The 12,398-nt window shown below is 36.5% G+C and overlaps 1 protein-coding gene across 4 annotated transcripts in view; it reads left to right on the plus strand.

Annotated features, from left to right (window-relative positions):
• Positions 1-12,398, plus strand: part of ZDHHC14 (zinc finger DHHC-type containing 14) — a 110,553-nt gene that overhangs the window by 67,203 nt on the left and 30,952 nt on the right. For all 4 annotated transcript variants that reach the window (XM_026044377.1, XM_026044379.1, XM_026044378.1 and 1 more), the window contains exon 3: positions 3,988-4,146. In XM_026044377.1, coding sequence (XP_025900162.1) covers positions 3,988-4,146 — 159 coding nt within the window. The remainder of the gene's footprint in view (positions 1-3,987; positions 4,147-12,398) is intronic.

The following is a 12,398-nucleotide window of genomic DNA, read 5'->3' on the forward strand; positions in this document are numbered from 1 at the left end:
AATAAAAATGCTGGGACCTCATCTAGTGCATGCTGCTAGAGAAGTGGCACAAAATATGTAATAACAAAGCAAGGGAAAGCAATACTATTAATTTTTTTTGGTAAATTTCTTTGGTAAAATATCTTGCATTGCAACATCAAGAACTATTATCTCCAATGGAAAAGAAAAATGTAAAAAGCCATTTTTACATGTCGACATGAGAGTGGTCATTTTGAGGTTTCTTTGTGGAATGTGATGCTGCAAGGCTTTATCTTATTATAATATTGTGAAAGGACTGTGTACATTAAAAGATTTGCCTGTGTTTTAACACAAGTATGCAAGTCTAATTACAGCTTAAAGATCACTGTGAGGCCAGGGCAGAGCATGTTTGGCACATTTAGGTTAGATAAATCTGATTAAATTCAAGCACATTTGACCTTGCTCTGTTGCTTTCTTCCTGGAAAAAAAAAAAAAGTAGTTACAAAGTAGAAGGGCTGGGATTTTAAGGCTTGATCATGCATTTAGGATGGTAGATAAAAGTTATGATTCTGTGGAAAGTCAGTAAGATTTTTTCATTATTTCTTTTTTATTGCCTTTCACCCTTGGATTTGAGATTAGTTTTCCTGGGTTAGAAAGCCAAGATTGTCTGTCCCTGGGAACTTGAACTTCACTGCACAGGTTTGGGAGGAAATCCTCTTAGGAACCAGCACTGTAAGAATAATGGGCCAGCCAGCAGCCTCCCTTCTCCAGCAGACACAAGGGAAGTTACCTTTGAGATTCTGCCATTCACATCCTAAAATAAAATAGGTACAGTGCATTTTTTAACTTAAAAATGTGGGATATACTGTTTTTAGGTGAGTATTTTCTTTCTTCACTAAATCACAGATAAAAATGTTTTATTAGGTAAAAAAAAAAGATGCTTTTATCTTAAACAATTCATCTCAAATGATTCAAGTCATTTTCTTTCCCAGATTATGCTCATATTTGGAAAGGTTTGCAATAAGGTTTTCCAAAAGAAGAAAATTTTACATGTTACAATGTTACTTCAGGAAATTCAGTACATCTGTGTTACTAGCAGTATAGAAAGTTCTATATCAAGTTAAGACTTTAGTAATGTGTTTGACAACTGCTTACCTCCAGTTGACTATGAGTATCAGATGGAAATCATACATTTAGTATGTACATATTTAAGGACTTTATTGGATGAAAACCTAATTAGGATTAATGACATAATTAAAATTTAGCTGCCTACCTTGACCCTTATTAGTCAGAGAGAACCTTAACCCTGTGTCTACTGAGGTCCATGGATTTGTAGTAAAAACTGAAGAATACTATAAGACTGCTTTACTGCTGTAGTAAAATACATTGTATTTGAAGTATATTTACCTTTTTCAGTGATAGCACCTGAAATTAATGCTAGAAGGTCTTTTATAAACAAAACTGAAAATGTTTATTTTCCTCCCCTATATCGTATCATTTTGAGTACATCAGTACTAGTCTGTTGCTGCTGCAGGCTTTTAATTACCATTACACTCTAGTCTGTGAGAAATTGTAGTGAAGAGAAAAAGCATTCCTTGAAATTATGGAAGTATTTTTTAACATAATCCCAAAGTTAATAGAAATTCTTCCTCATTTTTGGAATCCATGTGTCTGCAGAGCTTGAAATAGTGCAGTTGTGCTGTGCCTCTTGAAGAACATCTTTTCAGCTTAGTTTTGAAGAAGATTACAAAAATCAAGTTATTCAACTCAGCAATGTGTCATAAGAACAGAAAACCCTGTTATGCAATCCAAAGATCGTCTCCCTATCGCCAGAAGAAATTAAATTCTTCCTACTTGCCTTTTAGAGTATTTCAATATGCTAGAGTGCTTTAAAATCACAACCATTTAAATACTAAGCTGCTTTTAAATAAGCGTAAAAATGAGGAAATGTGATATAATGTCTATTGCACCCTCAGCAGCTTTTAATGTCTAGTTATGCGGCAGTATGTATGGCTGGTATCAACACATAACCATAAATACTGTGCCAGGTTGTGCTGGCCTTGGGGTCAAAACCGGTGCCCTCGATTGCTGTGGGGAGCACGCAGGAATGGGAGCTTCCACGTGCGCATCGTGGGGTCTGGCCCAGGTCCCAGAGCAGGGCTCGTTCCAAGGCCAGCACGACGGCGGGACTGCAGCTCATCGGGGCCTGAGAGCCACCTTCTGAGCTGCTCTCTCTGTGCTTCTCCTCCGCTGCCTCTTTCACGACTTCGTTCCCACAAGGGACACTTGGGAGCTCCGTATTCTGCTGCCCTCATTCCCTGCTATTGTTCCCTTCCTCCCACCTTCTCCTGCTAGAGAGAGTTTTCCAAAGGCTGGTTGTTTGCCTGGTCAGGTTTACAGCGCCGTCCCACAGATGCCTCTCATGATGAGTATTGATGGTATGTGGGAAGGTGTAGCAGATGGGAACTTCCTGAGCTGGATTTACACCTTAGCCAGCACAGCTTTGTTGGCAATCTGATTACCTGGCGAGGCAGGAGACTTTCTGATGGCTTCCGTGGAAAATGTGTGTGCAGATATATCTGCAGATATGGCAGCAATAGCCACTGTGGGCGATGATCCCAGCCATAGGAACTCAGTTACAAGTCATGGACCTCCAGTCAGCYGGCTACATCATGGAGCATCATATCAGCTTGTCCAACATGAAAGGGGATAACCTAAAGAAAACAGTTGTGCAATTGAGCCTGACTTTGAAATGTAGCTTCACTTATAAACTTTAAAAGTAGTTGATTTCCTTTTTTCATAGTTACTGCTGCTCTGYCTGAGAGGAACACATATATATAGTCACTTTCTATAGTCTGATCCAATTCTGATTGCACAAGAGCAGAAAAGCTGAGCAAAAGGTACCACTTTCACGTGTTCAGCTTTTAGAGTAGCTCAGCTTGGGCGCTGAGTGTGAATTAGTCTGGTCAGTCCTTCGGTTGCTGTAATAATGTTGGTGGCTTTAACCCTCACCACCACCCACCCTGCAAAACAGCCACCAATACTACCGAATAAGGTAGTATTTTTATGCAACAAATTTCAAGATGTGGAAAAAGAAATGCAGAGCACTAGCGGTTGTCTTGTTTAAACTTTGAAAAAGCAAGGTCTGTTAAATGATATTTGGAATGTGCTCCTTTGTGTCACAGCATTTGAGATCTGCAAAGTGGTGACAGATCTTACTTACACCATATGCCAAGGGGTTTAGTGACAAAGTAATGCTACTGCTTAAGGAAAAGTGTAGACGCTACATTAAATTAAGCTTACACCCTTAATTGCTTTGCCTTTTTCRGTGTAAAAAACTTTATCTTATTCAAAATGATTTCCTGTTTTAAGTTAACAAAAATTTTTGTAGAAATGCTGCAGTTCTTAAAAGACTTCTTTTTGATATTGGAGGAATTTTAAAATGCATATATATAGGAAAATCCCAAGAGAACTTGTTCAGAAGGGATTTTTTGAAGTGGTTGTCTGAATTGTTTTTCCTTTTTTTCTTAAATTAATTGGTTACCAGTCTAGGTTCATGTTTGGTGCTGAACATCTTCCTGAGAACAAATTTATCTTTCAAGGTCTAACTGAATGAGGTCTGTTGCAAAAACAAACTTCTTATCATTCTGTACCAGTGGTGGTAGCTGTCTTTAATATGTTCTCTATGACTAACAGGATGTGTGCTAGGGAATACGAGAAAGATTTTTGTGATCCAGACAGCCTTTACTATTTGAAACTTGTGTTTGGGCATTTTAAAAATTCTAATTAAAATAATTTTGATGATTAGATATGGGTGCTGTTTATAATGAACTATMTGTTCACTACACTAACTGTAAAAACTGCTTGTTTTAGGAGAATGAGAATGGGGAAAAAAGTTGGTTTATTTCAATTTGACTAATATGCAGCTAACATACATTTGAAACTTGCTGAAGATTGACATTGAGGCCAGTTATGTGTGTGCACCTCAGCTCATGTAAGAAAATTAACGTGCTGTATTTCCATGTTTAGATATTGCAAATGGCTCCAGTTCAGGAGGATACCGCCCCCCTCCCAGAACAAAAGAAGTGATCATCAATGGACAGACAGTGAAACTAAAATACTGTTTTACTTGCAAGATTTTCCGCCCACCTCGTGCCTCACATTGCAGCCTTTGTGATAACTGCGTAGGTAAGTATAGGAAGATGTGTTCAATTTATGTTCTTAATACATTTGGTATCAGAGAGGAAAAGAACCAGTCTGAGTTAATGACAAGATTACCCAGAAGGTCTTTTGCTGCCTTCATCCTTCTTCCCCTAGCTCAAGAAAATGCTAATTATTTTAAAGGAGACAGAAGAGATTTGGCCTCTTAGTTGTTTCTGTACTAGCAAAGAAAAATATCCCTTGGCGCACATACCTTTCCTGAACCGCCCTGCAAGACAAGGAACAGACCCAATTTGAGGCAGACCGTCTAGGATGTACCTTGAACTTTCTAGCACAAAGAAAAMCAAGGTTTAGAGGAGTCTCTGAACTGTTTCTTCACCAAACTAAACTTGAGGACAAGGAGTTGCATTTCTGGTTTTAATTCCAGCCTGACTCTGTAGGGCATAATTTAAATATATAGGCTTTGATCTGTAACCAGAACATACACTGTAGGTAATTTCTAGCTATGAACAGTTTTAAAGCTACAAATTGGAAAATCAGAATAAATTACTGGGCAAGCACTGTATTTTGGGAGTGAGTAGATAATTYCAGGACCATCTTGTGATGACATTCTCCCTCACCCTTTCTCTCCCCCTCCTTCCCTCTTGCTGTCCCTCTTTCTCCCTCCCTCTCTCTCTCTCTTTCCCTCCCTTTCTCTCCCTCTCCCCACCCTGTTTCTTTCCCTCTCTCTGAATATATTGTTTTTTTTTTTTCCAGGACATTTTTCTTTGGAGGGCAGGCAAGGTGATTAAGATATGCTTGAATTTAAAAACAAACCAAGAAACCCACCAATCAAATCTAAGTAGTTTTCCAGTTAATTAGATAACATTTGGAGTTTAGGCAGCTGATTAGCCCACTGTTGAGCCTGCATCTTATGCATTCAAGAAAATAATGTAGAAAGATGTCTCCAGCTGAGAGATGTAATTGCAGCATTCGGCAGTGATATTTTTAGATATAAAGCAGTCATTGGAAGAATTATATCTTCATACTTAGATGATATTCATAGAGTGAATACTCCTAGATGAGAATGAAGTGTTTAGCCTTTTAGSCCTGTATAATGGATTGATATTTATAGATGGTTCCTGTCGTAAATAATTAGTTTTTTTGATGTTTAAGATTTATAAAGTGTTGTAAAAGTCATTGCACTTCACAAATAGGAATGTTTATGAATTGCAGCTGACATGTTTCCAGATAAGTATTCTGTTATATTGCTGCGGTTTTGCTCGACAAACTCACAATGTAAAAGCACAGTTTTAGACCAGTTCAGTAAATAAAAGTGAGAAACTGCTGTCTTTACAAAACGTTTGCATAACTGTGACCATCTTTCTCCCCACCGTAATCACATATACAAACCAAAACTTATTTTAAAATAATGCTTTTTTTTCCCTAGTAATCTGAAATAAAAGGATTGTATTACAGGTTATTCTGTAATCTGATCATGTCCTTTTCATGCTCTATTTTGGAAACCTACTAAGCGAAACATATGATTACTGATGGGGGGGAACTAACTCAGGAGAAACTTTATATTCTGATCATGTTGGACAAACAGGCCATTATTATGAATGTATTTCAGAAGAGGACAAATGAGCAAAAAAGGAAGATATTAAAGAAATTAAAGAAATGATAATTGTATCGAAAAGATTAGTCTTCTGCTCATAAAATGGCTATGTGATCATGTTTTTTGCCTTCTGCAATTATTATTTGGAGTTCTTATTTTTTAAAATATTTCATCCGTTTATTGGGATGAATTTCCTGCAATTTTCTCCTCAATTTTTATAATGGGAAGTACAAAAAGTGTGACTTTCTCCAGGTACAGTGCATAGTACTGTCACTTCCTGATTAGATACAGTTATTTCTCATATAAATATTCATGTGTTTTTAATGCAAAATTTGAAACTTACTAATATTAGTAACTAATTTCCTGTTAAAAATTATGTCAAAAGAAGTGGATGGTTCAGGCACTTGGGGAAAGCTGCAGTCTTGAGAGTACACACTTGATCAGACTATATATTACTCATCTGCTTCTACTTTTAAGAGACAGGCTTGTCTCTATAATGATGCTTTTGCTTAATTTAGGTTTAGTCTTACTTAGCTTTTATTTTTCTTGTATCACTACAGTTTGCTAGCTCCCCATTAATGTAACTAAACCAATGTAAAAACTTTCTTGCTTCACAGATGTGTAGTAATTTAATGTTGCAGCTCACTGCCAATATGGTTATGAATTGCTTTTTGCCATGTAGCTAGTTCCTGAAGCWTTTGCTGGATAATTAAAAACTAACTACAGAAACTGTGTCATATGGGAATGGAATCTTCTCCAAACCAGCATTCCCTGCGCTTTCATATTCCCTGCACTTCATGTTACTAAGCAAATGACTATAGTGTGAAAGAAACATGTTTAATTTAGTATTTTCTTTTCATGCTTTTTTATTCTTAAGACATACTTAACAGCATCTAAAAAGAATTAGTACRTACAAAAATGTTCTTGTGTGTTATTTTTCATTTTAGTTAATCCTAACTTTTTAGTTGGCCAGTAAACGTATCTATTACTTCTTGATCTGTTTTTTTTTTTYCCCCACTAACACTATATGGAATGTCACCTGGAGTGTGTCCAAAAAATATGAAATAGTTGTTGTAGATAGAAGAGAAAAAATCAAACTACTATAAGCAGTAGCACAAAGGTGTTAGCTTTGCAATACCTTCATAGAGTATCTGGAAAAATCTAGATTTTTGTGCTGATATGCTTTGTTGCATTTATGCCTTCAAACGTTTGGGCAAGTAAGTGTTCCCTGAGGTAAAGATCTTGGATGGGTTCCTGCCTTGCTTTCTCCAACTGCCTTTCTGAGTGGCCGTTAGCTGCTCAAGGGCTTTTTGTGTGCTGCATGTCTGCTTTAAAAACATTAAATAATGTAAATATAGTAAATATAAGATATAAATAAGATATAGTAAATATAAATATTAGCACTAAAGTAAAATATATATATGTAAAAATATAATTCAGCAGCCAACTTRGTTTGGACTGGTTGTTGCTGGTTTTTGGCAACAGGTTTTGACTGCAGTATGCAATGCTGTTAAAAAGCTAGGAGCTGGAATTTGTCCGGAAATGACTTTTTTTGATCATTTGTTTCAGCATTGACTGTCTCATTTCCTTTTTTATTTTGTTTTGGTAAATAATTTTAGTCTTGTTTGCTTTCTACAAGAAAATAAAARTAAACAAGATTCAATTGGCTACTTCCGAACAATTTATTTAAATACTGCACAGAATGACTAAGCAGAAACACTAAATAATTATTAGCAAGCAGTAAATCAACTTAGCCCACTAAGCCCAAAGTCTGAAGACTCCCTTACAGTGATAAGCCTCATCTTTGCCTGCCAAGTAAATGAGCCCATCCTAGACTACAACAAAAATTTAGTGTGGCGGAAGGAGAGAGTTACCACATACATTAATCTAAAGGAACTTAGCCTTTTTATTTGTCACATCTGTGCATCTTAAATCTGTATGCAATTGATAGACAAAGATCTCTTAATGTTCAGTTGTGTTTCTTTCAACCCAGATGATTTTCTTTTCACCGAGGATTGAAACCTTCAAAATTTTGAAGTTGTTTATCACAGAAAAACTGTGAAATGTGTTAATATTTGAGAAGATTTGCAAAGAAATTAGCTTGATATTTCCGAGCTCCCTGATGAACATAAGAATGGCATGCTAAGTTAGTCCTAAGTTTTGATTAGAGCAGTAGCCTATTTCCAGCCATTCTCCGAGTGGATCCCTAGGGAAGGACATAAGAAGAGGGCAAGCATGGGATGATACTTCCTGCAGAATATTCTCACGCTCTCAGAAATTTGCAGCCTAGGCTTTCCTGTACCCTGGAGGGTTATTCCCTTTCAGTAGCCCATGATGAATCCTGCTTGGCCTTATTTATACCTAATATAACCTTTTTCAGATGGGAAAACAGGATGCCACATCGTGCTAAGGACTGTGCGTCATACTGGCATTTTCTGTTTTGTTTGTTTGTTTATTTGTTTGTTTTCATTTCAAAAGGAGGTAATATTCTTCTAGTTTATAAATCTGATTTTCATTTTTCTGTGGATGCTAAACATGGGAGTGAGTGTTGGGGATTTAGTGTGGAGAAGGGTCCTTGTTTTGTGTGTTCTTTTTTATTTTTGCTTTTCGAGCAGAAGAAATGAAAATTAAAGATGTAGATGAGTCTAGAAAGTTGTAACATTGTGAATACCTTTTGACCTTAATTTTTGTTCTCTCCCTCTCACTTTTTTTCTTTTTTTTTTTTTTTAGAACATTAAATATATGATTAGCATTGTGAACTAATTCTTTATATCCATCTGTAGCATTATATACCCTGCTTTTTGGAATGACGGTAGAAGTGAAATGCTGCTTTCTATTTTCATTAACTCATACCTATCTTAGGCAGTAGCTAGCCATAAGAGAGAGCACATCCTGGGAAAGGTAGTAAGATATAGTTCCCTGAGGAAGGGGAAGAAACAAAATCTAATTTGTTTACATGAAGATGTAATGTAGTCAAAATGGTAGCCCTTTTATCTGAGAGAAAAAAAAAAAAAAAAAAAAAGGAAGGAAAAAGCAAACTAACCCCGACATATGAGGATACAAGTACCTATATCACTGGCAAAGAAATTATTGTTTTTAGTCCAGAATTGGAAGGGTAATGATAGAGCATTATCTAGTAGTGACCTCCTTGAATGTAGGAACCCTTCTCTGATATGAAAGTGTAGTGCAGGTTCATTGAGGATATTGAGGACATTTTGTGACAATTTTGTGACCGAGGACATCGGTGACTCTAATCGGCTAATTGTTAAAGAAGAGAAAGTGAATTTGAGATAAGCAAGAATAGTGCAGTTTAAAGAAAAACCAAACTGGGAAACATGCTATATTAGAAACCAGCAGACACCCCCTTTCTGTTAAATCACTGCTTCCATCCAGGACTTCTCCCAGGCAGGCACAGACGCAGCTGTTTGTTTCTGACCTGGACCCAATTAGGTTGATTTATTATTTTGAAAATATACTGTGTCATTTTACCAGCAGTATACCAAGCAGCAGATTTCACATAAAAATGTTTCTGTTTAAAAAAAGTAGTTTCTCAGATGGGCCCCACTGCTGTATATTTATTTTCTTTACAATGGGGAATAGCTTATTAAAACACACAATACGTCACTGGTGGAAGATAAGGGGCTTGTGTGTTCAGGGAGAAGCTTTTCCCAAAAGCTGTCATTCCAGATACCACCATCCTCTGGCCTGGAAAATGAAAGTTATTTCAAATAGCCTGAGAGTTGGCATTATAACAGCTTGGTGTTTAATGTCAACACTGTGCTGGAGAGGAATTTTCCCAAAACTTCCTGGTCTTGTATAACTAATGTACATTTTCCTTGATGTCACAACTTGGCTTGGTTTTAATTCCGTTCTGTAGCTCTCTTCCTTCATTAATCTGTTATCTCATGTTTTGCTTTCAGTTTCCTTTTCCTGACCTTCAACTGTTTCTCTCACTTAACATTTCCTGGGTTTAGCTAGAAAAGTTATGAGTTGCTAATAGGAAGTGAGTACAATAATAAAGTGAATAAAGTTATGCCTTAGCTGAACAGTTGAGTCTAAAAGATGGTCAGCTGTCAGGTCTACTTCTTTTCAATTTTCACAGGTGGGAATCAGCTTTGGCTCGTTTGTTGAAGGTGCACTTAAAACAATACCAGAAGTACATTCCAGCGCAATAAAAAGTGATAGATTATTTGTCTGTGGTTATGCAATTTATCTACTACCTGTAGATACCAGAAATACAGGGAGAATGGCATGTTTCTTGAAATTTGTAGTCCAAGCATTAGGAAACATTGTAGGAAACCAATTTAAAAACAATGGGGCATTGCAGGTTCCTTCAGAGAAGGATCGTAGCTTATTGTTGTCCTGCCTATGGAAGAAAAAGAAGCGATGATCTAAATACCCAAGGGTGTGAATGAAATTGTAAACCTCGGAAGTCAGAATAAAAGTTAAAAGAGAAGTTACTAGGAGAAAATACAAAGAAATATTTTTAGGAACCAAAGTAAATGAGCAAATATTTACATTTGAGGCAATAACCATTGAAAGATGGTTGAGGAATTCACAGGCAGAGATAAAAGTTGTATTTTATATAGAGCAAGAAAGAACAAAGTCCTTAACTTAGTGGAGATTGATAGCTGTATGGTAAGGATGCCAAACTTCCCTCAGGAAGCAAGGAATACTGCCTTTCATTTACAAGATGATGTATATAAAGGAGAGAATGTGAAGCAATGAGGTCCTKTGCTGTGCGCTCTTATTGCTTCTCAAATAGCATCCATTCTTAATTGCCACTGGTGCCTTTGAAAATGTCATCGTTAATGTGCTTRCAGGCAATGGGATTTATTGTTAATTAGTCAACATTTATTAACGGAGGTAGCAGTGAAGTGAGCTATGTGGTGATATAGTCTTAATTACTCTGAAATATCCTAGGGCAATGGCTGGATGTTTTCCTAATAAATCAATTGTTATTTTTATTAAGAAAATTAAGCATCTTTATTTCCCTTTTGTGAATAATATGTGTTTGCCACTATGGAAGCTGATTAACATGTAAGAAGTTGACTTTGCAGCTTCTTGCAGGTTTTTTTCTTGTGTTTTTTTGTTTGTTTGTTTGTTTTCTAAGTACTCATATAAACAGCTTAGCTTTCAGGGATAGTGTTTAAATGAACTGGAGAGCAAAATGTCTGTGTAGCCCTTGTGTTTGCTTTTCGGAGTGACTTCTGGATGTAGCTGTTCACCCACATCACTAATTTATTTCATTAATGGAGCCCTGCTTTTCACAAAGTTACATYGCTGTTTCACTTTACATCACAAGGTAGAGATTAGTGCCTAGAGTGTAAYCTGGAAGAAGCTTTCAGTAATGTGCATTTCCTGAAGCTAAACGGCTCATTCTGTGCTGTTTTATTTTCTTGGAGTGTTTTGATTTGGGTAAGAGTATAAAAGTGCTCAAGTTGGATGCTTTAAATGACCCATTGTGCATTGTCTCTAGCAGGTGTTCTGCAATAACGTAAGAGTGAATATAAATGCAGTACTCAATCAGTTCTTTGTTATTTTATTATTGACTAATTTTCTTTATAAATTTCCATTCTGATTTCATTCCAGAAAGTAACACCAGAGGCATTGTCAGGGGAATGACTCTCACACAGGTGGATGTGATGTATGCCAAGATATACATATTGATCTATATTTTTAGATTGCTGTTGACAGCAGAGGGCAAGTCCCATCAATTTTGACTATATAAATAAATAATTTTTGTTTGATGATTTTTAAGTAAGTGGAACTAAGCATTTGAGCAGAGAATAGCTGATGCGAATAAGGTATGGTGATAAGATATAACTTTTTATTATGTTGAAATATCAGATATTCTAAACTGGCTGTAAAAGATTTGATGCATGGTTATATTTGCTTAGGTACAAGAATTTTGTTAGGTTCTGTTAGGACTGAGCCACTGAATTTTAGAACAGAATTAACAGTTTCTGTAATTAAAAAAATGCATATTTTGTGTAGGAAAGTATAAAAACTTCATTTACTTTTTGTAACATTTTAATAGCAACCAGATACAGAAAGTGCCACGTGCTGTACAAAAGAGCACATCACGAAGCTGAAATAGCTGTAGTCATATCATGATGTCACGACCCTACAACAAGCTGCAATTGTCATTATTGTGAATATGTGCAGATGTCGGCGATYGCTCCGTAGCTGCCCAGTGTGAGTGCAGAACAAGGGCCCTGCAGAACCTCTGAAGTGATCTGGATTTACGCTGCCCAGTTATTTGGGTTATAATCTGAGCAATTTTTGACTGTTGCCTCATTTGAAAAGCAGACTGTTGACTCTTCAAAATCTTGGATTTTGACACATTAACTAGAACATATTAAATATTCACTGAATGCCTTGGGTTTGTGTCTTTGCCATAAAACGCTTTACTTGAATGAGATGGAAGAATAAGGAAGAAATTTTTAATTTGTGTGCATTAGAATCTGCTAGTGTGCACGTGACCTACATGCTTTTGTACCTGCAGACTTTGTGTCGTAGTGAGACCTGCCTTCACACTAAGYCTTAAAAAAGGTACGTTGGCTGGTAGCAATTCAGTCAAGCAGAGAAAGAAAGAACCAATTCATAAATAATAATAAGTGCTGTTAAGGTTGGAAGACATATGGAGAAGAAAGGCTGCAAGCTGAAGGACCAAGCTGGC

Source organism: Nothoprocta perdicaria, unplaced genomic scaffold (assembly GCF_003342845.1).
Source record: "Nothoprocta perdicaria isolate Ctin4 unplaced genomic scaffold, notPer1 scaffold_36, whole genome shotgun sequence".
NCBI lineage: Eukaryota > Metazoa > Chordata > Aves > Tinamiformes > Tinamidae > Nothoprocta > Nothoprocta perdicaria.